Source organism: Eucyclogobius newberryi, unplaced genomic scaffold (genome assembly GCF_026437365.1).
Source record: "Eucyclogobius newberryi isolate DKJ021-1_F unplaced genomic scaffold, fEucNew1.0.hap1 SCAF_16, whole genome shotgun sequence".
In the NCBI taxonomy this organism is placed as follows: Eukaryota; Metazoa; Chordata; class Actinopteri; order Gobiiformes; family Gobiidae; genus Eucyclogobius; species Eucyclogobius newberryi.
The window spans coordinates 10,204,252-10,230,408 of record NW_027315790.1 but is presented as its reverse complement, the minus strand read 5'-3'; the positions used below and the strand labels follow the sequence as shown (position 1 = coordinate 10,230,408).

Here is a 26,157-nt window from a genome sequence, read left to right as displayed (position 1 = left end):
CGACAGCCATTCTCCTGCAGAGTGTCAATTACTCTTATCTAACACCAAAATAGAAAGCAGGCCTCAAGTCGATTCATTATCACTTAACTTTGCTGCTTCCTGTCCCCCGACACTCTCTGCCTTTAAGGCCAAGCTCCAGGGATCAGACCTGGAGACCAACTCATTTTCACACAGGCTTGTCCAGACTGATCGAGTGTTAAGAGAAATACTCTTAGGAGCCAATATGTATGTATCATGGTCCATACAGCATTTACGTACACGGTAAACATTACAATCTAACGCTCCCATTTTTTATACAAAAGGAGAGATTTTTTGTGGATCCATTGCAAGATAGTGCGTAAAATACAATCTCCAACAACAAGGGGTCAGTAATTAATCAGTAAACAGGATTCATATTTAACAATTTTGGTTTCATTTAAGATTTACTTCATATATATGGGACAATGGTTCTCAAACCTCATTTGGTGGCGTTGTAAATGTCAATGTAGTTATAGCTTTAAGTCTATTCCACCCACATTTTTGCCCAGCTGACCTGGTTTTCCTTTGTTTACACCTTGATTAAATCTGGTAGTACTTGAATAGCAGAATGTTTGCTTTGGCTGTGCTCGGTGTGAAAGATTTGAGAGTTCAGATTTGACTCTTTAGATTTGTCTTCTTTCACAGAGATATAGGAAGTATCTGTTTATGTGGCAACCGGATGAAATCGTGTTGAAATAAACTTCCGAAAATAAGAAGAAAAACAGGAGTTCCCTTTTAAGATCAGTACAACTCCCTTTTCATGTGGACTATCTATTTCTATTTGAGGCAACATCACTTCCCTTTAGGCTTTTTATTTCATATGCTGACAACTTTATGCCTGGATGGCAAATAGCAATGGATATGAAAGAATTTGAGCGCTCAACAATAGGATTTAGTTTCTTGCTCTGGCTTTGTAAACACATAAGGTGACATTTAAAGCAGAGCCAAAGTCTGCAGAGCCTTCGTCCCACTCCCATCTGCTCCGAGCTAAAACCATAACATGCTCTGGTGACTGTACAAGGCTGCACTATAAATGCACAAGTGTTAGCCTCAATGCTACATGGGCCAACAGGCTGTAAAGCTGAACACTTACCAAACTATAGTAGAGATAGTATTTGTTATTTTCACACTTGCAACCGCATTTCATACTCCAGTGCGACTTATATATGTTTTTTTCTTCTCTATTATGCATTTTTTGGCTGGTGCGACTTATACTCCAGTGCAACTAATAGTCCGGAAAATACGGTAGTGGAAATAGTTAACTCCACCACAGCATTATACCTCTCTTGCAATGGTGAACATCTTGTAGTGACTCAACTTAGTAAATTAAACACACTCAGGAAAATATCGCAGGTAAATAATTTCAGTTTGTGCAGCAATAAATCAAAAATGAATAAAAAATCTAAACTTTAATAGCACAAATGCCAAAAACAGGGTCAAGGTTTTGTGGCTGAATTTCAACAACCTTTGAACCAGCCCAGTAACCCCTTGCCCCGAGAAAGACAAACACCCCTGGAATCCAAATGCACACAAACTGCGGAGTGTAAGACTTCCACAATGCCCTAATGACACAGGCCAACACAAGTCCACACATAAACAGTTGTCACACCGCACAAGGCCGCACAATGGCAGTGTAGTTGCTTACAATGGGCCTGTTTGAATGAGACCAAACAATACTGCTCTTGGGCCTCTGAACACAGCCAGATGATGAGTATCCCAGGAGACTGAATAGGCGGCTCTACCTCCTACGTGCTCGCTCCTCTGGCCCCGACACTCTGCATGTGCACAGCCTGCTATTATGGCAGCAAACATCTGATTTGAGCCTGGAAATAGAGGCTAATTTGCATACAAGCAAATGCAGCAAAGCAACTGAACTGAAGTGTGTGACATAATTGATGCGACAATACATTTTTTAAAAGTTCCACGCATTAGTTTTGAAAGCTTCAGAAATGTTATAATACATCACACCAAAGGATACAATTACTTCACAAATCAACTCATCCACTTTCTGTGGAAACATCAGAGTGAAATTATGCAAGTGTAAAAAGATGCAACACATTGACTTAATCTAAGTTCTCAGAGATATTGCAATATCTGGAGAATCTCCCCCACACTCTCCCTGAATTGTGCAGTGCGTGCTGTTCCCTCCAAAAAGATCTCCTATTATCCCAAAATAAGAGCGGTGACGAGCAGGATGACTTTGAGGGGTTCTTGGTTTCCCTGGTAACAATAATGAGGGCATTGCGTGGCAAATCCAATTTGCCATGGCGCTCTGAGTCATCTGAAGAGTGCGTGTGATGTGAGACCGAGTGCTTCATAACTAATGCAAAATGCGCCTTACAGTAACTTAGATCTGAGTATTTGTCAATGTACAGTGTCCACTGCCCAGAAGGACTTGAATCAGGAATCGCCCTCTTGGGAGAATGCTTCGTCAACTGAGCTTAAAGTCCTTATAGCTCAGAACAGTAAAATATTTCAAAAACAAACACTTTGAACTTTTGGCGACCACTTTCTACTTCTTGGCTGGAGTTAGTAACTTTTTGGGTCCATATTTCCCATAATGCTTTGTCTACTTTTTATAAATCCATTACATAGGCTTTATGATAATCGGAACATCAATATCACTTTGCCATGACACCCGTCGGTGGGTGTGATTTATCAGGCAGCAGGTGAACAAGTGATTAAGATGGACGAATTGTCCCTCACAAAAGGCACTAAAGCTACCAAACACTGTTAATGTTTACTCTTATTGTAGACTTGAAGTGAGTTAATATCAAATGCAAGATGTTTAAATGGCAGTGAAAATGAATACCTACTGTAGTATCGTTTCATTGCTATGTTGTTGTAGGTCTTGACTCGTCGCTGGTACATTGTTCTCAAAGATTAAGCGAGACACCTCCTTTTCCGACTGCGGCTACATCTCCTTTTGTGTTGTCACCCATTCCTATTTGAGTCTCTCTCTTCTCCCCATCGCTCCATGCCGCTATTGTGCCATGTCTTTGCCACTTCTACAATTGGATCCTTTTGTCTTTCTCTGAGCTTCCTTACTGCTGGGCCTGTGTACAGAGGGCAGCGAGGGCATCAGACAAAGGCCCCGATAGACCCACTGTTCAGCAAGCTGTGTAGAGCGGCACCAGGAGACTGCAGGCTTCATGTTGTGGTGATGCAGGCTTCATGTTGTGGTGATGGAGGTGCTGTTGCTGGTTCGATGCTCGGAGCCACACCTGAAGCAGGCTGATAAGCACTCAAGCAAATGAACCAGCTGTCCGCGCCCGTCATGCCCTGCTGTGTCCCCCCTTTGACCCCCAAATCACATAAAACCGATGCACTCAAGAGTAATATAGAGATGAGCACCCGAAGACTTTCACGCTGACGGCAAATTGGAGTAAGAAAAGATGATGTGAAGACCAAGATTTTATTGTAAATTACGGTCTTTTCTCAATTACATTACTAATGGCAACATAAGGGATCATCTCAAAATGGATTGAAGCTGAAAAGACTTAATATTTTTCGTCTCTCTCTGGACCCCCTCCCCCCTCAAAAGACTTAAGACTGGCTTCACATAAAATTTTACACTTTGATAAAACGATAGTAGCTTGATAGACCCTGCTCACCTCTAGTGAACATCCCTGAACATCCTTTGGTATGTTTATCAGTAGAAGTTATGAACTCTCCAAATAATCAAATCAAATCAAATCAATTTATTTTTGTAATGTCACCTGACGCGCATGTTTGTTTACTCAATCCACATGGTCCACGGCATGCCGTGGCCAGTGTGGGGGAGCGGGGCGGGTGCTCTCTCACACGGGCCACTGCGCGCCGTGATCCCCCGCACGGGCCACAGTGCGCTGTGATCCCCGCATGGGCCACGGTGCGCTGTGATCCCCGCACGGGCCACGGCGCGCCGTGATCTCCCGCACGGGCGAACATGGCGCGCCGTGCTCCTCCGTACGCACTCCCCGTGCTCCGCGCCCGCACTAATGTTGGCCTAATGCTCGTTGCTGAGAGAGTTTTTTAGCATTTCAAGACAATTACTACCACAACGATGCTTCAAAGCAACAAAAAGACAAAATGTAGGTTAGCTGGTCGAGGGTCAAACATAATGTTGTTTAACATGTAAAAGGTTTGTCAGCAAAGAGATTTATTGTCTTTTTCTTGGGATGGACTGGTTTTGTCTCCCTTCCAAATTGTGAATGTTTTTTCAGCTCAAATTGAATCAAAATTAAAACTACTCCATTATCAAGCTCAGCCTCTAATCAAAACCTTAAAGGTGGTATGGACGATTTTTTTCAGCAAATTTTTTATCATATTTCCTCGTGGCGTGCATAAATCATTTGTCCTGCCACGTATCAATCATAAAACGCACCTATCGCTCACCTGCAGCCGTGTCAGGCTCGTCCCCACGTTTCCGCGTGCCTAAGCGCATGGATCTATCATAATATAGTTCCCTCAGTGTATGGGGCAAAATGAAGACGGAGAAAGACAGTTCGAGCTGACGCAGAAGTGGACAGAAATCTACGGGAGACGAACGATGCGATGCGCTCCGTTGCGCTAATAAACAAACGCACGTGTGTGTTGTATCAGTCCGCACGGGGGAGTGCGCATGCGCACTTCCGCCTGCGTTCCCAAATCGCCGAAAAATCGTCCATACCGCCTTTAACAAACGGCTCACCTTTCCTACCACGTCGTGTTTAAATATTTGTTATATTTGTATATGTTATATATATATATGTTATAATTGTATATTTATTCCTTAAAACAACCATCAAACTGACCACTATCGATGAAAGCCAGTGTATTAGACCTTTCTGACCAATAATAGATAACCAGGGCAGATGAATATATGGGTGTGACTGTTTTGAGGCAAAAGCCCAGAAAAGCACAACTTCCTCTCCCATGCTCAAGCTTTATCTAAAACTGTAACACAGACACACCTGCGGGGAAAGAATGAGGAAGTTAGCGGTTCACACTGCAAAGCAATATCATAGAATGAACTAAGGAAATGAAATAGAGTGCATTTGATGATATACACATTTTTAATTTCTATAATTAGTATGACATTGTTGATATCTAAGCAAGCATCTGGAATTGATCTAGTGTTCGGATACCATTTTGAAAAAGGGGGTTACTCAAAAGCTGGGTGTGGACCTGGAAGGAAGGTTGGCAAACAGTGTGTAACGACATTAGTTCATATTGCGCTGATGTTTCTCAGAGTTCAACTGCAGGGTTTGCAGAAGTGAGTTTGTGGCTTTTACTTTCTGCCCCAGTGGCGGGAGGAACCGGACCAACAACTGGGAATTGTAGTGACAGCTCTACATTGTGCACGAGGGCATCTTAAAATCAGCCATGACACATCTGTCCCTTAGCAGAGCACTGGACACACGAATGACCTACTTACATTTTAGCCTCGTCACTCTGCCATGCATTACAATGTTGCTATTTTATGTTAAGTATGTTTATTCGTATTCTATCTTGACTTTGATTGCATCTGCAAAAATGTTTCCACTATCTTCAATTAACTGTATATAAAATGCTGCCAAAACACTGAATTGGGGCTCTGTGAGATTAATAAAGTTATATTTTACCTTATCCATTCATTAATGTTGTCTTTTGAGGACAAGCTCATAATTGAGGTTTTAAGACAATACAATGCAATAATATCTTCCGAACAGTATTTGTTTTCAAGACGAAATAAGAGTCCCACAAGACGAGACACGAGATTAGGCCCATGAGACAAAATTTGATTTTGACATAATTTACAATAGATAAATAAATAGTGCCCGTCTGTTCTCAATTTTAGCCATTTAAATTTCTATTTATCCATATTTTATGATTTTGCCAACCTTTCAGAACCGCTTATTCCAAAAAGAGATTTTGTTTAACCATTTTTTGTTCTCTTCATTTCAACACAGGAAAAAAAGATCCTTTTCCACATGAAAGCACAATCTTGGGGCAATTTTATCTTGGAAGATCTTGTGGCACGAGATCTTTCCCCATCGCTGGAAACTATTATGTTCAGGGTTGAGATCTTGGACAGTAAAACAGTAAACAGTAGGTAAAATCCTCTATGATCCAGCCTAGCTAAAGATCTGGAGATGGCTTCCTGGCCGTGGCATTGTGCCAAACACTGCTCCTGGAGAGTTGCCCTAGTGGCATTAAACAATGGGTCAAATGCAACGGACAAATTTGTCTATGGAACAATAAAGCGCCCGAGAACAGGAGTTCTTCAATTCAATTTAAAACTCATCTTTGTAGCTCAGACTAGACATTATAGTACTCCTATGAATGCAAATTAATTAAGCCCACCACTTTTAAAAACTTTGACTTTGTTTTTTGATTCCAAAGTGGCACTGGTAGCTCCTTCTTTCCGGTTCATCAGCATTTGAATGTTCGCTCTCCTCAGTGCAGCCAACAAGCATTTAGGCCAGTGTCTGTCCCCAGCTCAGAACAACTCTTTTCTCAGTGAAAGAACAAACTCCCCATAGAGGCACATCCTGAACGCCCCAGGAGCTGCACTGAGGAGGGGAACAATGAGGCTGGCAGCTCCGCCCAGACTGGGGACATGAGGTCCTGGAGCTGGTGCCATCCACTCAAAGATAATTCAGTATTTTAGACACATCATTTTCATTTCTTTATCGGTGTATCACTATTTGAGTTTTGCATAAAAAACACTGTTAAACCAGGTCCAGGTCACTCATCTCCACACTAAACCTCACAGTCAAATAATCACAGTTACACTTGACACTGAAGCTGCCTGTGACACATTCATGAGTATCCTGGTCATTGGCTTTGTGGCATTAAACATTTTACTGCTATTAAAACCTTACAGGGAGAGACTGAAGATCATAAAGCAAATCTGTGTTTAGTACGGCCTTTGGTTTTGCTCAAGTAGGATAATTTGTTAGAAAGATAATTATTTAAGTAATTTTCTTTCAATTTCATGTTATTACCACGTTATTAAGACCAATAAACATTTTGCAACTTATAAGACCAATACAACTATAAAATATTTACCCCTGAACTAGAAGATCTTAGGTTTGAACCCATGTCTGAGTGCATTAGATCATCGCCAAGGCATTTCGCTTTTGTGTTGCATTTACTTCTAGTTTACGTAACATCTTTCATAGTCTGTGCTTGAATTCTAAAGTTCCGTTATGGCAGCCCTATTATGCCTCCTTCAGTCGTCTAGCCTGAAGAGCTGAGGCAGAGATGAGCAGCACGTGTCAGAAACCACATGCACCACTGATTCCTCCCTCCCTCTGTTTCTCTCACGCTCTTGGTTTTATTTCTCTGTGTGCACTAGTGGCCCACGCAGCGACCATCACCCAATCGATTGAGTGAAAGAGAATCACGTGTGAGCTACAACAAACCTTTTATCTGACAGTAAGAGATGTCAAGATGGCTCGCTAAAATAACATTTGAAGGAGGAATAATTTCATCTCAAATTGTAAAACGATGTCCTTTTTCATCAGGAGGTGCGTTTCCAAGGAGTGAGAAAATATTGAGCCCTATGTTTATGTAGGTTTTAAATAGACACAAGAGGCACAAGTAGCACACACTTCATATCAACACGTCATCACAGTTACACCAGCTGCTATTGAGGTCCTAGATCTAGTCCCACCACAAATTATGCTCATCAAATTTTGACTAAACAAGTAAATATGCAAGACTAAACGGCTCTATGTAACGGCAAAAGACATTCTTGACTAAAGCAGGCGCAGGCATAAAACTGGCCGTAAATAAAACTGAAGTGGACTTGATATCTTACTTGAGAACGCCTCAGTCACTTACCACTTGACCACTGAAATAGTCAAATGTGGTATTATATATATTTTCCAAATCACCATAAATATGCATTATCACCACGCACCACCAAACAAAAATGTAGCGTACCACCAGCAGTACATGTCCCACATTTTGAGAACCACTGGCTGAGCCTCAGAAGGTATAAAATCAATAGACTTCTGTCAACATAAGTAAGAAGAAAGGAAGCAATAAAGTAAATGTGAAGAGGCCAAGGGTGAAGGACAAGAAGACAAATGAGTGTCCAAGTCTGGGGTCAGACCGACACAGCAGGGCAATCTGCTAAAGTGGTGCATATTAATCACCACCTGCAGATGTGAGGCGTCCATTAATACCCTTGTGCTTTTAAGCAACGCACCAAACCAAATATTGCACCTCTCCCCAGACACGCTCTCGGGAGAGTGCATCAGACAAAAGAGGCTACTTCATCATGAGTGAAGTGAAAAATTGTCCTCGCTGATGATTAAAGAAACCAGCAGATGGAAGCAGAGACAATCCATCTCTTTTAGTGCAGCTACAAGAAAGTCAAACCTTATTTTTGGGAAGAGCATCTGGAGGTCAACATTATATATTCATGAACGGTCTGTGCATTTATCATAAACCGACATTGTACGTTTCTTACACTGTGCAATCTTAAAAGTGGATTTTGACATTTTCAATTCAGTGGCATCTCCTTTAAAGGATTTTTTTAGGTCAAGCTGATGACAATAAGATTTTTTAAATATGCAAAATAAATGTTTCCCTAAAATCTATTTCTAGATGTACAAATGCTAGGGCTGGAATTTTGTCATGATACAATAACAATACATAGGGCCTGATACAATATGTGTTTAGCAATTTCAATGTATTGCGTTGCGCACTTATTATTATTATTATTATTATTATATTAAGTATTACAATACTTTACCCCTAATAAAAAATAAAAATAATAATGAAAAAGTAAATTTGTATTGAAAAACAGTACACTTTTATATGGTTCAGTATTATAAGGAACATCCAATAATTTGCAGTGAATGAATTTAAAAAGATTCACAGATGTAGAAATCAGCTGTAAATCAGTCTGGTATTTGCAAAAGTGCAAATAGAAATTCATGGCTGAGGTTGTAATTTGTCTTCCTTTTTAAAATCAATCATTGCCAAAGCTGCTATTAATAAGACTGATGCCAACACCAGCTTTGTCTGTAACTTAGTCAGTAAGCAAGTATGTGTATGTAACAAAACAACATGAAAGTCAATTTTACAAATAATTGACAATGCGTTGTAAGTAAAATATGCAATTCAAGTATTACAATACATGGTTTCCAATATGACACATGTATCAAAACCAAACCATGTAATAACATATTGCAAAACTATATATTGTCCCAACCCTAACAAATACTCTTCACCTGAGCATCGCCTGAGAACACAAAGCCAGAAGGAAGTATAAGGGGCAGCTGCTATTGCGCTACAGCACACTGACAAAGCGCTGAGGCCCTCTAGTGGCAAATGCAGATGGAATCATATTTTACATTAACCCTGCCTATGTTTCACAAACTGAAGCAAAAAGACAACAAAAAACAAACATATTTTCAATATTCTCAATATTTAGAGTGTAACTAAATGGGTATTAACTATGTTTGTCCACACTGGGCCATTGCTCCCCAGCCCAGACCAACTATGATGACCCTGTAAGTGCACTGAGCATTTAGTTTTATTGATCCTACAAGAACTGCTTGAATCATCAAAATATGAAATAATACCTTACTATACTGCGGGAACAAAATGACAGGACTGGAATTAAGTATTATGTGCTACTAAGGTGCCAGCTACAGTAACTAATGATCTGACTCTTGACCTACACAAAAGAACATTATTCCCATTAAAAGAAACCCACATCCGCTCTCTATGGTCACTCAACATTAATCACAAGAATGTGTGCATTAAATACCATTATCTTATGTCCACCAATTATTTTGAACACACAGAAGTCTCAAGTCCCCCTGTCTCGTGTTGGTATTTCTATCAAACATTATTAATAATACATATTTCTTATCCCTGATTGCCATGGATCAATCTAGAGCCAGAGAAAGCTCAAATTGGCAACACTATAGGTCAAACTAATCTACTCTCCTTACAATCTGATCCTACACAGTCAACACAGGTGCCCTCTCAATTAAACATTTGCTGATTAAGTCTGACAAATGAAACAGTCTCAACTCAACACCAAAGAAAGGAAAGTGTATTTTATTTGGCTTGAACTGGTAGAACTCGGCCAAAACACAAAAGAACTAATAAAATGGAAAGCTTAAAATGATTCTCATGAAAAGACAAACTTTGAGGTGCTAAACCAGTGGGCGGACTCAGAGGCACTGCAGGGGGGCCACCCAAGGGGGTGCATTAAAAATATAGTTTGAAATTCATTTTAGATCACTATGTTCACATTTACTGCCATAAATGAGCTAAATAAATATGATATGATTATAATTATGATTGTGATTATTATTATTATTATTGAGTATTTAAAACGCTTGTTTTTTTTTACAATAAAAATGAAAAAAGTTCAAATCACTTATAGATAACAATAGAAAAGAACAAAAACAACCACAAGAACCTCTTATTATGTATTACTATTAATACTACATAATACATGATCAGCCAAATGTATCTATTTAAAATATATGTCTAAAATCTGATACTGAACTCACTTTTATGAACCAATTGTCTAAAGTCTAATTATATTGTGTGCAATATCATTAAACAATTTTAATTACAAAAAAGATGGATATAATGTTGATGCCAGAGCACAGTTGTGGGTGGAATTTGACAAGAGACTAAAAGAAGAATTGTGTCCATATTTTTATCTACTCACGGTTGAACTCCCGATGGCGGACATGATGCCTCCACGGTCTCCTCCGTATCCACTTCAGGCGTCGAGGAAACTCCATGATGCCAAGAAGTTCTCTCTGTGCAACTCATGTGTCACTGAGCAGATCCCCCGTCCTGCTGTTCTGTCCATCCCAGAGACAGACACTGCGGACGGGACATAGGCCAAACCAGATCACCAAATCCAGTTATGATTCGACGTGAGAGTCCAGTCCAGACCTGGTGCAATAACAGTTGTCATTGTAGTCTACTCGATTTCCCGTTTGCAGGTGGATGTTTTATGCATGAGGCGGTGGAACCCAACTCTCCGCTGGGCCCGCGAGGGACTGGCCTACACCTCTCTTTTCGGGACAGGAGAAATGTGAGCCCTGTGCGAGGGGGGCAGGTAGGGGAGACACCTTGGCAAATACAAAAAGTACACAACCACTAGTCTTGTGTGTGTTGCTAGGGATACGGTGTTCTGGTGGTATTTTTACAAAAGTATTGAGCTGCAATTGCTCAATACTTTTCATAGAAAGTACTGACTGAAAAGTATAACCGACCACACCTGCGTCCCATCCTGATGTCTTAAGACAGCAAATGAAAGCACATGGCCACTTAAATTGTCCTGTAAAGTATTTATTGAAACAAAACATACACTAAATGCCCATTGATACATCAAACCCTTGTGGGCCGTGGCCTTTGACCGGGAGAAACACACAAACTAAGTGCCTCTTTTGGCTGGTGAGAAAGCCAAAAACGGGCTCTGTAGAATAGTTTATAGTTACTGTTTATATCTATTCACAGGAAACTCACATTCAACAATTACATCAATGTTCAGCAACATTTGTTAAGTGTGTTTTGATATAAAAAAATATAACATACTTTAGATTGAAGGCACTAGAACACACAACACCAATGTCAGAGTTTTCTACAGTAAACCTTCTTGAAGTGACCAGCTTCATAAGCTACTACAGTGAGTTGGTGAATCAATAAATATGCAACAGTCTCACACTCCTACACATCCAAGTCAAGGCTTTGGTAATAAAATATATGTGTATATACGAGTTTAAATTTTAACATCATTACATTGCTTTGCTTAATTTTTTACACGACACACTGAAGATAACTGCTTAAAAAAAAACACTATAATGATTTCGCGAGTTTGTGAGATTCTGAGGTAAAAACTGGTTTTACAGGAGCAATAAAATAAGCAAAAATACATTTGTACTGACAAAAGTAAAACCAACAACATTAAAAAAAAACTGAAAAAAGGAATTAAAAAAATCAAACTGTCAACCGATTGAATAAAGCTTTTGACAGAAACCATATTTAGCCACCACTGGGTGGCGCCATGAGTACCGATAGCCTCAGAACGCACAATGCACATTTTGAAAGGAATGATAGACTTCTTACACGTTACATTCAAGCACAAATATATAAGCATCTTTGTAAACTATTCCACTTAAATGAAACAACTTCTACAAACACACCTCTGCGGGGTCTGGAACTGCATGAAGTGCAAATAAACTGTTCAAGTCTCAAGTTAAAAGTCTTAACGGAACCCGATAAACTGAGCATGTATTTAAAATACACACATTCACATAAGACTAAAGGGACACAAGGCATGGAACATGTTTGAACTCTTATGAATGGAAGCCTGGTTCTGGCCGGAAACATGCCTGTCGAGGACACGTGCAGCAGTGTAAACCTAAGGCTTTGGGTTATCTTATTTAGTGCGACTTGAAATGGCGACTGTGCAGCTTGTGCTGTGCTCGTTTGCAAAAAGGGACACGAATTCTACTGCATTATTCATAAAGCTCATTTGTCATTGTCGAACAGCTTGATGGAGAAAATCAATCAGCATTTTGTCTTCATATTAAAGACCTGGATTGTCGATATTAGTCTCCAACGTCTATTCTTCCAAACCATTGTAAGTGCTTTGTTGCCGTTTCACTCCATCTTCTCGAGTTCTATATTGTCCAAGTCGATATCAGGAGAAGTCATACAACAGAAGCACAGCTTCTGGGTGTACAAAGAAACCGTATCTGCAGAGAACAGAAAAAGAAACAGAAATAATAACGATAACATTATTTGCTTTATACAAGTATGGTCTTTGTCAAACTGTCAACTATAATCCTAGTTTTTATTTGGGGTCTCAAGACACGAGGAAATGAGTCTTATTACTATAGCAGCACCCATCTGTTGAGTTTTAGCCACTTTAAAAAGGCACAAGCAAGAGACAGACAAAGAAGCACGAAAAAAGCTCATCTCCGTCAGGACAGAAATGGATTTTAGGGTGGTTAAAGATGTGACAATCACTGCTAATGGTGACAGAGTTCTGTAAACTGTATGCTAGCTTAGGGATCATCTCAAAATGGGTTGAAGCTGAAATGACTTAATATTTTTCGTCTTGGGGGGGGGGCAGTAATTGTTTTGAAATGCTAAAAACCTCTCTCAGCAACGAGCATTAGGAGTACGGCGAGCGCTGCGCTCACGGCGCGTACGGGGAGTGCGTAAGGGGGAGCACGGCGCACCGTGGCCCGCGCGGGGAGCGGGCGTCGCCGTCGCAGGTGCAGGTGCTGGTGCAGAAAAGTTGGAAAAGCTTTTTTGCGGCAAGACGCGGCGCAGCAAATGATCAAGAGATCATGACCAAATCCACACTTTGTGATGAATAGTACACCAACATGGCAATATAAAGTAGAACCACACTGAACTTTGCACTCTTAACCCTAATCCTTTCCCATTAAAACGTCTATAATGCTCATGCCAATGCTTACAGAGGCCCCTCTTCTACTAGCTAAGGCAGTCAGTATGCTATGGAGAAAGATCTTACTGAGGGTCTTGGTGAGGAAGGCGGGCCTGGAGCTGGGAGGCAGGTGCACACAGAGGAAATAGACCGGAGCACCAGACAGAGCCACAGCTATTCCCACCAGAGAGTTGACTGTATCGCTGTAAAGAGGCATCACCACCAGGAACACGCTGCACAGACAGTAGACCACCGGGAAGAACAGGGACAGCTAGAGGAGACAAAAGCCATCGTTAAACACGCAGTCAAGCATATCCCTCCTGTAAAAGTCAAAGTAACATTTAACAGAATCAAATCAAGTATTTGAGCAATAATTCAATAAGGCTCCGTTTGCTTCGACGATGTGGAGTCATGTAATTGTCAGCGACTAGAATCAAATTAACTGTATAACGTAATAAGATGACACAGGCCCCATTCCCAACTGCGTTATGGACCCGCAAAGTTATTACTCGTTGGCAAAGTGCGGCTCTACTGAAGCACAGTTGAATGTGTCGCAGTATTTGACGTCGTCGGGAGCCATACCTTGACTGGCCGGTGCATTTCAGGGGCTTTGAAGCGAAGGTAGATCAGACTGGCTATGGACATGCCGATAAACAACCAGTAGTTAAAGCTGAAATAGTTGATTAATTGAAAAACATCGGGCACAGACAGGAAGACCAGCGACATAGCTCCCTGAGAAAAGAACACCACAAAATGTTTCAGAAAAAGCCATACGATACGAAAGAAATGTGTACGAATGTGAAGGGCACGAACATTGAAAAGTAAAGCGGGGATCGGAGTGAAACACTTGACATGGATCATGCACAGAGCGCTTGGCAGGTGACCTTCCCTGGAGCCCACAAAGAACAACCTGCAGCAGAGATATTCAAACAAAGCTACATTCAGTGTCTGTTTGAGTCAATTGCACCGTTTATGTTGTACAAATGTCACGGATTTTTGATGTGTGTATGGTTTGTTTACTGACCTAGAAGCAGCGATGATGGAGGAGTTGAGCCCACCGTAGCAGGAAATGGCCACAGACAGAGGAATGAGCCACCGAGCCCACCCCAACACTTCATCTGCAAACGTCTGAAACCCCAAAACAGAAGGGGAAAGTTATGCTTATGTCTTTGTTTTGCAGGAACGTAAAAAGCTTCATGAAATTGTAGTGTAGTGCGTGTTGAATGTGTGTCACTGACACACATTAAAAAAAAAAATCCAGTTTGGTTTTCTTTGTGGTTAGCTCTGCACTGAGGAAATTAAAAGCAGCTCAAAACACATTCTTTTTAACATTGATGAATGAATTAAAACCGTTAAATAAAAGTCAAGGATCAACCCTTCTTTGCCTGCCACTAATCACATCACATCCTCACTGTGTTCCTGTGCAGGTCCGTAACGTATTTAACTAAATGGGATGTTGTCATCATTTTGACTCCTGCAGTCGGTGCTGCCTCGGAGACCAAAGGGACCAGAGACTAGTGCCAGCTACACCACAGCAGACAGCTGCAGCCCAGAGAAGCTGAGCAGACGCACTCCATTTGGAGAGAACTTATAAAGGACTAACAAGGTTTGGCATTAGCAGACATTAGCTTGGAAACAGCGCTGGTCAATAAAAGGGACTCACCACAGCCACAGCGTCACTAGTGAGAACACTGTCTGCATCCAACACAACATAGTAGGCGATGTTGGTCAAGATGTAAATCACTGTCACTAGAGGCATGGAGATTCCAATGGACAAGGGAAGATTTCTGCAAAAAACAAATACAAATATAGTAAATGTTCATGTATGAATTAGGGCTGGGCAATGTGGTGATAATCGAATCGTGATCTCTGAGTGAGTGACAGCTGATCATAGTGACACGTGAACTTTCATAAGAAGCAGAATAATTTATTTTCCTTTAAAAAAGGTGTCACAAGCCCATGTTGTTGCTGTGTAGTCATGCGATTGTTTTGTGCTCAGGCCTTGTGGCGTCCCACTCTCCCTCTTCCTCACACTCTCATTTAGCAGCCAGCCCCCGTTTGCGCCCCATGCTCCTTTTCCTCATTTCTTTATTCTACAACACATCATACAACACTCCTGACTCCTGCTGATGTTCCCCCATCACTGACAAAAATACAAAGTGTCCATATCATTGAAAAATCCAGTGCCATCTCTCTCATTTATAAAGTACAGCAAACAGCCCAGCCCCACGTCTCATGTCTTTCTCCTCACTCTTCTCTCCCACGCTCCTCTTCATTTGAGTTCATTCCTAGTCCCTGGAGGCCATCTCCAATCCAGCCAGCAGATGGGGCTCTAGGCAGGTTAAGCTTGGGTCAGGTGAACAGGTGTTCAGATACAGACCAAACCCATGAATGCACAAGAAAACACAAAGAGGCACCGGGAGTGGATTTACCTGTAAAAGGTTCTCCTTTAACTAAACCTGCTCATAACAATATTAGAGCCCCAGGCAGAGGAATTAAGTTGGTCGTGGGCAGTTCCACAGTTTCTATCTGTACAACACAGAAGTCATGATCATTTGGCCTCACCTTAGGTTTTAATTAAATTAAGTGTTGTAATTTGTTGATACACCCTGATTAATAACGCACATTACACATTTAAAAAAGGAATTCAATATTTAATTTAATTTTTTTAAATGCCAAAGGTTGAAAAATAGTTATTTAACCTAAAAGGCCATTTAGATTAAATTAGGCTTTCTTTTTTGTCTTGTGATTTTAATATGTTTTAACTGTTGTAAAGCACTTCGAGTTACTTTTGTATCAACTGTGCTCTAAAAAAAATATAAAACTACTTAAAACTATGTATTATTTATAAATTAAAAAACTAAATAAAGTTATCGATTTAAAATCTATAAAAAAAAAAGCCAGCAATTAAATATTAGTTACCGGTACTAAATTCCCATTTCATATTTTTGGAAATTAAAAAAACATTAAAACCGTTATTAAAAATTTAGTCATCCTTAAAAACATCAAAATCTATTTCCATATAAAAATGATTTTTAAAAAAAGGTAACAGAAATAAATTGCCTTTTTTCCATGAAAGTGCATTCATCAAGAATAGTCTTGACACGTATGACTCACTGTGAATAGGTAAATATAATACTGTTTTAATTATGATGATTGACAATAATGTCCTTTTGTGTAATAATGAACGATGAGTTTTTGCAAGCTTTACATTTCAAATACTTTATTTAGTTTTACACCCACAATGTACACCCTTTCTAAAACAACACATTCTCATTTTACAGTCAATGAGTCAATATTGAGTCAGGGAAAAAGGCCTTCCGCAACTTTGCTCCCTGTCAGTGGAAAGACCATTTAAATGGAACTATTTTAAACCTTTTAATGATTTTAAAGCACCGTTTAAAGACTGTTTTTCAGACTTTTTATCCCATATTTTAATGAATGTTTTATTGGCATTTTATTTGGATATCCTGGGTTTGTTCAATCTATTTTGTTTTCAACAGGATTCTCATTGGGTTACCTCCGTACAATTAAATGATACATTAAAAATAACCATCTTTACCTCTGTATAAAGGTGAAATATCTTTACAGAGAGTTGTAACACAGACCTCTCTGGGTTCTTGATCTCCTCTGTGATAAAGTTGAGCGTGTCCCAGCCTGAGTAGGAGTATAAAGCGGAGTACAGGGCCAAAGCCATGTCGCCAGGGTTCATTTTGGAGCCTTTGAAGGAGTCCTCAAAGTTCTGATTAAAACCTTCAAACAAAAAGCCAAACACATTAGAGACGTGACAATGGAGAAATGTTTTGACGGCACATTTTGCTTTAACCTATATATCATTTTTTTACATTTGAACTGTGAAGGGTTTTTTCTTCACCTTGTGCAAGTTTGACCAGCCCAGTAATGATGACGATGATGAGAGCGAGCACTTTGGCGAATGTGGAGACGACCTGAAGAATCGCTCCCCATTTGACCTTCCAGCAGTTCACAGCAGTCAGCAGAACTGGGAACACAAACTAGTGAATTTAAATGAAAAAAACAATGTGAAAAGTTTGTGTTCAGAAGTAAAGCGCTGTGTGTAACTCTAGAGCACATGCAAACAAGTCCAATGTCACTGATGGTCACAGTTTACACACAATTCATGTCTTGTTTCACTTTACACTAGAAACAGAGAAAAACAGCTGCAAGTACAACAGAAAAGCCCTCCCACTGTGATGAATTCCACATATTTAATCCCTGTGTACATAGAACATGTAATGACTAATCTGAAGCTCACCATTACCAGTAGAGATTAAAGATTTTTGTTCAGATTCTATTGACCATGAGACGAGAAAGCTTCTCTGGTAAAATGATGATCACATGACCGTTTGCCTTCACCCGTGTACACAGCAAAGGTCATATGTTCTGTGGTGGGGGAAAGGTTACGTACAGATTATGGCAGCAGCTATGAGCCGCACGGCAGCGTACGGGGCCGCACAGGTCGGGTAGAAGGGCTGCACCAGGTATGTAGAGAAGGTCAAGGCTATCACTGCCTGACTCGCTGGCTCCACAATTAGCAGCGAGGTCCATAACCTGCAAGGGTTTTACACAAATTGAATAAAGAAGTCAGTGAAAATCTGTGTGTGGTTTGCCCTTAGTTTTTTTCGGCCACACAACGGATCAACCCTGAGAAACCTCGATTGGCTAATAATGTGGAACGAGATGAAAATATGAAAGACATTAGAGACATATTATGCTTTATAGTTCTAAACTATAACCTAATTAGATTTTAGCCTCTTCAAAGTGAGATTTCACTGTAACAAGCAGCGGGTTATCATGTTTATTTTTGAAAAGTAGCTACGTGACGTTTTAGAACTCTACGTGAAGCACTTGGAGTCTTCGTTTTTAAAATAATCACAAGTACAGGGATGTGGAGTGGGGATAGGTGAAAACAAGATTCATTATTTTTAGCACCCAGACCTCAGTTGCAGAACAGTACAGGATTACTCAAACATGCATGAAGCAATCGAAATACAACTTTGAGAACACACTGGTTAAAAGGTCAAAGCTGATTTTGTACAATACGTCTCCTTTAAAGGAGGTGAATGTGGACCAGCAGCAGCAGCAGCACTCTGGGGCTCCCATTTACCTGTGTGAGTGGTCTGGGCTGGCCTTGACCGCTCAACTCCCCCAACTCGTCCAGTGCAGGGATCGGAGCCAGCGCCATGGGGAAAGGGGACTAAATGGGTCACAGCGCAGGATGGTGTCAAACTATCTGCCTCCTCCGCCCAAGGAGGAAGCTTGGCTCTAGGTGGCAAGGACAAGCTCCTCAGTATGATAGTGGAGGCCCCCCACCTTAGTGGAGGCCCCCCACCTGCAGAGGAACGCCGCTAACCCTACGGGCGCACATGTTAAAGCTGCACGGCTCCACGTTGTTTAATTCTTACTCAACTCACCCTAAATACTGTATCTAAACTCTTACGTACCTAGAGTCTTCCCTCCCTTTGCTGTAATCTTGTCGAGGCTACAGCTCCCATTTGTATCAGAACATTTTTTGCATCTTCGGCTGTTATCATTGTTCCCTTGGTGAAGTAAACACCTTTCAGACGGTGTCCTGAGGTTATCAGGACATAACGGTTAAAAGGAAATTAAATAATAACCAATTTGTGTGCCAATCTTCACAATCCATATACCACAATACAATAAGCTTAAATGACCCAAGCATACCATTTTAGTACATTATTATCAGACTTTTGGGTGTTTACTGCATTCGATTTCATTGCAAAGGGCAGGCAACAATTAAATCTTACCGAATAAATGCCAAGAAACCACCAAAGGTTTCTAGGATGTAGGCGTACGAGGCTCCAGATTTCCGGATTGTGGTTCCCAGCTCCGCGTAGCACAGTGCACCGAAAACAGAGAATATGCCCCCAATGGCCCAGATAATAAGGGAAAGACCATACGAGCCTGTGTGCAACAAAACTCCCTTGCAAAGACAACAACACCAAGTTACAAATCGGGCAGATCAGAGGCAAGTCTTATTTAGTGGCTCTTACCTTGGGCGAGATGAAGATGCCGGAGCCAATCATGTTTCCCACAATAAGACAGACCCCATGCAGCAAAGAGATCTCCTGCTTAAGTCGAACTCCGCTGGTTTGGGACACGGCGTCGGCCTCAGCCACCATTTTGATGCGAGTGCGAGTCTCACACTTGGTACCGTTATGAGGAAATCCGAGTTTTTTTGCCAGCAGCCGCAAAAGATGTGGACGATATGAGAAACAGTGTTACTATCCAGTTCTGATTGCATCCATCTTCAAAAGGCTGCGCTTGTCTTTGGAACACTAACAGAAGGAGGGGGAAAAGTCCTAGTGATGAGTCAGAGAATCATTTCAAGAAGCTATTCCATAAATCATATTCTGGAAAATCTGGAGAAATGTGTTTAATGTCGTCAAACCTGCGGCAGCCAGTAAATTATAGCTGAAAGAGACTGTATTGCTTTACAACCAGGAAATGAGGCACTAAAATAAAACTCACCAGCTGTTGCAAATGAAACTCGGTGCCACGGTAACCATAGGATTCATCAGAATGGCATTACCTGTTGGATACATAAATAAGTGCTCGCATTTCTAATGTCAAAATCTAGCATAGATGGGTGATGTAGGTTGGGTGTTTTTTTGAATAGAGGACAAAGAACTGGAAGAAGTCAAGAACTAGAAAGTGCATTTTCAAAAGTGGCTGCTAAAGTAATCTCATTAATATTACAATGAGGTCCAATAGTCAGTTCTGATATAGAGAAATACTATTCTTAAACTATTCAATTAAGGCCAAATGTTGTAGTTTTTTTCAAATCATAGACTGTAATATAGGATCATTTAATCTATGGTTCAAATGAGTATCTAGTTCCAATACTTGATAGATTTGGTATAAATTTGAATATTGGCATTGATTTTATTTTTTTAATGGCAATACAAATTAAAGAAATAATACATTTTCATCTCTGTGCAATTTATATGCAGGCAACACTTCGCTCCCCTAAAGACCAGTGTGGATCCTCAAATAAATAATAAATGTCAGGTCAATGCAGCCAAAAAGCATTGAGCTAGCCACAAAAGGCCATAATCCAGACCTGAATCCAACTTTAGTCGATCCCAGCTCAAACTAATCACAAGAGTTGTAACAGGAAGGAAAAAGTTGCCTGCTCTACACCCGTGTTGTCCTGGGTAAACACAGACGCAGGTGCAACGTGAGAGACCCCCATTGGCCGAGCCGTCCACCTCCGCTTCAAATGAACGTCAGAACAGATAAGTTAGAGCAAGCCCCAGGCGCGCACGCCTCAGCCGCCTAGACAAGAGCGTGTCCTTTAGTCGATTCATCGGTTGATGGCGTATTAGTCGATCAAAAAGGTTTTATTAGTCTACTTTTTAATAGGATTATAAGGATTTGCATGCACTTAGAGCAGAAGTAATAAGCCCCATAGCCAGTATGACAGCGTAAAGTCCGTGTAAAACTATGTACTGTCAACAATATGTGAAGAATGTGTGACAAGAATAAAATTACATGAACAAAGCTTGTGCAAACTTCGAAGTAAATGGGAATAAAGAACCAACGGCATAGATTATAAAATGTGACCAATGAAATGATTTGCTGTTAAGAATATTAATCCAGGGGAACAGTCACAATACAAAACTGGAAAGATCTATCCTTTTAAAGTATCAGGTATTAGAACCAACAGTATTAATCAATATGCAATATCTCCCAAATATGTGACCAAAACAAGTGCATGGGGCAAACCGTCTGAATGTAGAGTTGGACTTTTGAGAACATCTTTGCAAACATTACAACAATATTATACAACTAAATGTTTGTGACCTGCATCCAACAAACTAAAGATGCCAATGGCTGCTGTGACTCATTCCAGTGCAGCTTAAGCCACGGCAGGCGCAGGGCAAGAATCATTACGAGTCTTTCCACGAAACATACGAGTTTAATGAATTCTAGGCTTGCTTTGACACCGACAGCACAAAGCCCCCGGGATTAAGGTGACCCGACGGAGCACGGACAAACAAGCCAATCACAGCACAGTCTGACATGATGTGACTGTGGGGTAAAACAGGCACTTGACTCCAGAAAAAGGTGTAGTGAATCCTTTTTCCAATGGTGAAAAGCGGCTTGTAAAAGAGAAGACGTCAAATCGAATGGAAAATATTGCAAACTGCTTGTGTTTGTCTTGGGAATTGGACAGCACAGCAGCTCTCTGTGTTGCAACACTGGAAGTTCCCATTGTGGGACAAATAAAAGCTTATCTTATCTTATCTTGTCGGTGTAATCCCTCATTTGTCCAGGCGTGTTCCATAGTAGAAAAAGCTTCAGTTGTAGTCATCTGGACTCAGTTAGAAAAAATAGACGTTTCAACTCTCATCCAAGAGTCATTGTCAATAAAAGAATTTAGATCGAGAACTCCGATATTAATGCTGTTCTGTGGTAAGACCCGCCCATTGGGCGGAGCCTTCCTGAAGTAGAAAGAGTTGTATCTACCGAGCTAGCCTATTCAGAATTTTTAATGGGCTATTAGAATCCCCTTTGTCTTTGTGAGACCCTGGCTCAACCTGAGTACCTGATTAGCATCTAAATGTCTCAGCTTGTGGTTACCCCGCTTGGGCTCTCAACAGAGTGAAGAGAACCAAGAAGCATGACAAAAGGGAAACTGAACAGAGAAGGAAGGGTGTTTCTATCCCTTATGTGTCTGGCCTGTCGGAAAAACTGCAGAGAATTTTTAGACAACACGAAGTCCCTGTTTATTTTAAACCAGGAAACACTTTAAGACAAAAACTGGTTCATCCTAAGGACAAGTTGCCGACTCAAAAACAGAGCAATGTAGTTTATTCGATCCAATGCAGTGAAGAAAGCTGTAAAGAACGTTACATAGGTGAGACGAAACAGCCTCTACACAAGAGGCTCTATCAGCACAGAAGAAATACAAGTTCAGGTCCACAGAGCGCCGTGCATCTCAATCTTGAAGCCTCTAATCACTCGTTTGAAGACGGTGAGGTGAAGGTTTTAAGCAGGGAGAAAAGATGGTTTGAAAGAGGAGTCAAGGAAGCTATTTTTGTTAAAAAAGAAAGACCTTCTTTAAACAGAAATGGAGGGCTAAGATTCAATCTCCCTGGTATCTATAATGGTATACGGAACCCCTGGAAAGGTAGAGGACCAGGACCAGGACATTTAGATGCTAATCAGGTACTCAGGGTGGTTGAGCCAGGGTCTCAAAATTCTGAATAGGCTAGCTCGGTAGATACAAGGGGGGAGTTTCTGTTGAAACTAACAACTCTTTCTACTTCAGGAAGGCTCCGCCCAATGGGCGGGTCTTACCACAGAACAGTATTAATATCGGAGTTCTCGATCTAAATTCTTTTATTGACAATGACTCTTGGATGAGAGTCGAAACGTTTATTTTTTCTAACTGAGTCCAGATGACTACAACTGAAGCTTTTTCTACCCCTTATCTTATCTTATTTTGCCACTACCTTGTGCGTACGTTAGAGGTTGTAAATGGTGGCACAGGATGAGTGAAACCTTTACTTTGACATTTTAGTTCTTTAGTTCCGTCAAACTCTTCCTGATTTGGTTGGTACAGGTGCCAGACTTTAATCTAGTGCTGATGAAGCAATGTTCGGCCTTCATTTTACTGGTTAGACCTTGGTTATTTGTGCTTATTTTGATATTTGTGTATTTTTGGTGTAAATGGAAGTTGCAGAAAGACAGGATGTGTGGTATGAACTTCAGGAATGAGCTCAAAGTAACACTCGAATGCACAGACACGTCGGCAGGAATGACACGAGTGAATAGAGCTTGGTTAGTTTTGAGATGTAATAAGCTCTTCATCTGCAGCCCTCCACGCTCACCTGAGCCGCTTTATAAAATAGGCACTGATTGGCTGTCGCTTCAGTGATTTACATCCTTTTCATTCAAAACTAGTCTTTTTCCAGGGCAAGAATCCATAACGGCTTTCAGCTTTATAAGTCTTTGAAGAAGTGCTGTAATCCCGGGCTGTAATTCACCACAGAAAAATACCAAGCCAGTGTTGTCTATAGGCGAGAACACACAGACGTATATTATTACTGCAAATTAAACTTGACAAACCAGTCCAATGAGCCCATACACACTCTGAATGTGTTCTACAGCTGCTGGAGGGTCCAACTGCATGATTGATAAACCCAGTCATTCTGAACATTTTGAATTCAGTTTTAATGGCATTTCAGAGACAACAGGTTTGACTAAAATGCCTTGGAGCCAATTGAGATGCACTGTATTAATTATGAACAGGAGGTTGAGATAAATGGCTTTAATATATTTTTCCTCCAGTTGATGGACAATAGACCTTCTTGCAGCCTAATTAAAAAAAAAAAATCCTTCACTTCCACTACCTTCATGTCTTTGTAAAGTAAAGGGTGTAGTCTTGGTTACTGCAATCACAACACTCACAATACTTGGAAGTATATGGTGAGAAACCTTCAGTAAATCAGAACACCAACAAGAATACAAAGAGTGAACAAATACCCCGGGAAATAATAATAATAATGAGTAGTATAAAGTGACACAAATGGACAGCTTTTCTTCCTTTTTACGTAAAGGCTTTTCACATCTGCACAAACTTTGACGGACACTCTTACCGGATGTGTGAACACGTGGACGCGCAGCAGCAAGTTCTCTCTTTGAGAAATCATACTTCACATCATCTTTCTCTCTCTGACGTTGTGCTTCTTTGTCACATTAAAAGCTCAGATCCAGAATAACTCGCTTGATCGCCACAGCTCAGTTGCTGCATCGACCTTCTCGAAACGCCGCTATAGCTTTGTTAGCTCTGCGTCTGTGACACGAAATGAAACGCGTTTGCTGCTTCTTCTGTGATGATGATGATGAAGACCGTTTTCACATGGGACAGAGGACGTGTCAAATGATTCACTGCTGTGCTCATTTCCGATCAATGAGCGGCGTTATGTTACTCCATCCACAAGCTAACGCGGGTCTTCAGAAGAGGAAATGTGATGCCCCACCAAGCATGCTAACGCCATAATACTGACGTGAACTAACAGTAAGAGCTGCGTCTCAAGTCAAGACAAAGTCAACACACAACATTAACACCGGCTGCATTCTGTAAGTGAGCTACATCCTGTAAGTGAGCTACATCGTGAGTAAAAGATGAAGTGTTACCTGCGAAGCGGCTCACTCTCATGTGTGAAGAAGCCACTAGTTCAGCTCCAGAGTCTTGAACTTACTGTGGCGGGTCCAAACATCTGCGCCTCAACGGCCATCACCACGCCCCGCCCCGCTCGCCCGTCGTCCTGGCAACCACGAAGAGGTTAACTCATGGATCTATGAAATACCTCAGTGGGTTGAATCCATCAAATGTAGGTATATGTGAATGGTATGGGTGTGCTACAAATACACATACAAAATGTGTATAACATACTAATAAAAGATGGGTTAAACATGCAAAGTGTCGTAGCTGTATTTCATGTACTTTATGCACTTTAGATCGCTCATATTTCACTCACGAGCCAGGATTTATCTCTCTCTCTCTCTCTTTCTCTCTCTTTCTCTCTCTTTTTCCTCTTCTATCTCTCTCACTCTTTCTCTCCCTTTTCTCTCTCTCTCTCTCTCTCTCTCTCACTCTTTCTCTCTCTCTTCTCTCTCTCTCTCTCCTCTTCTATCTCTCTCCTCTCTCTTCTTCTCTTCTCATCTCTCTCTTTTTTCCCACCTCTTCTCTCTTTCTCTCTCACTCTTTCTCTCTCTCTCTCTCTCTCTCTCTCTCTCTCTCTCTCTCTCTCTCTCTCTCTCTCTCTCTTCTCTACTCTCTAGCACTTGCCGCCATCCAACGGTGATTGTTGGTAATGTTGCCTAATAATTTAGCTTACAATATTTTCTACTTCTTTACTTACTTTGTCTGGCAAGGCAAATGAGAATATTTTTTAATAAAAATCTACCACCACATGAGCGGTTTTGGTGCCAATGAAACAAAAGCCCAGGCTTGTGTTGTGTGAACAAAAGGAAAGTACAGAGACAAACCTCAAACTGAAATGGTTTGGTAGGTGGAGGCTGATGATCATGTTACTTCCTCATTCTTACAAACATCTATTGAATGGGTCAATATCACCATGGCATGAGGTGGCATATATTTCACAAATGGGATTGTTACATTATTTCTATGGGAAGTTCCATAGACACGAACAGTAGAAATTGGGACTTTGTCTCACAAATTAGAACAAAATTATGACATTAAACCTCCCCGTAGACTTTTAAATGCCACGCCCCATTGAGAGACACAGGGAAATCATACCATGCTTATCATAATATTCAGTTCATTTACCTCACTTCTACTCCATGTTAAAGGTTAAAGAGGATAGACCTGCTGCTTGATAACTCTTTACTTATGAGCTGTATTGAAAGTTATTTATATTGATAACAGTATAGTAGGCCTATATATCTTCTTCTGGTTGGTAACACGTGTGGGGACGAATCTAAGTAATGTTGATTATGTATATTAAGTCCCATTCTGGACCTTATATCTGCCATGAGGCTTCAGGCTCAAATCCATGGTCAAACAGTCTGACAATATAGAGTCTGAGTCATTGTGCAGTTACATCTGGTGCTGCTCGATGAGAAGAGACCAAAGAATAATAATAATCACAATAATCCATTTATACAGGAATAATGCATTTATACAGGGAAAGTGACATACGCAGCACTGCTGCCCACGTTCAGTTGAT

At 40.8% G+C, this 26,157-nt stretch overlaps 2 protein-coding genes across 3 annotated transcripts in view; both read right to left on the bottom strand.

Annotated features, from left to right (window-relative positions):
• The window catches only part of ripor2 (RHO family interacting cell polarization regulator 2), a 64,208-nt gene extending 53,445 nt beyond the window's left edge, over positions 1-10,763 (bottom strand). Inside the window, exon 1 of one of the 2 annotated variants that reach the window (XM_072447414.1) lies at positions 10,673-10,763. In XM_072447414.1, coding sequence (XP_072303515.1) covers positions 10,673-10,748 — 76 coding nt within the window. In that variant the 5' untranslated portion in view covers positions 10,749-10,763. Of the gene's footprint in view, positions 1-2,834; positions 2,905-10,672 lie in introns of those variants that run through there. The other variant, XM_072447415.1, reaches the window with a different exon arrangement.
• A 1,609-nt stretch (positions 10,764-12,372) lies between these two features.
• Positions 12,373-19,691, bottom strand: LOC140361652 (Y+L amino acid transporter 2). Its single transcript, XM_072447412.1, has 11 exons — positions 19,447-19,691; positions 19,201-19,376; positions 17,841-17,983; positions 17,289-17,414; positions 17,023-17,167; positions 15,078-15,201; positions 14,439-14,542; positions 14,228-14,324; positions 13,997-14,146; positions 13,502-13,685; positions 12,373-12,713 (listed from the first exon to the last, which is right to left on the bottom strand). The coding sequence occupies exons 1-11, from the start codon at positions 19,573-19,575 to the stop codon at positions 12,619-12,621; spliced, it is 1,473 nt and encodes a 490-aa protein (XP_072303513.1). The 5' UTR covers positions 19,576-19,691; the 3' UTR covers positions 12,373-12,618.
• Between the last annotated feature and the right edge of the window lie 6,466 nt (positions 19,692-26,157).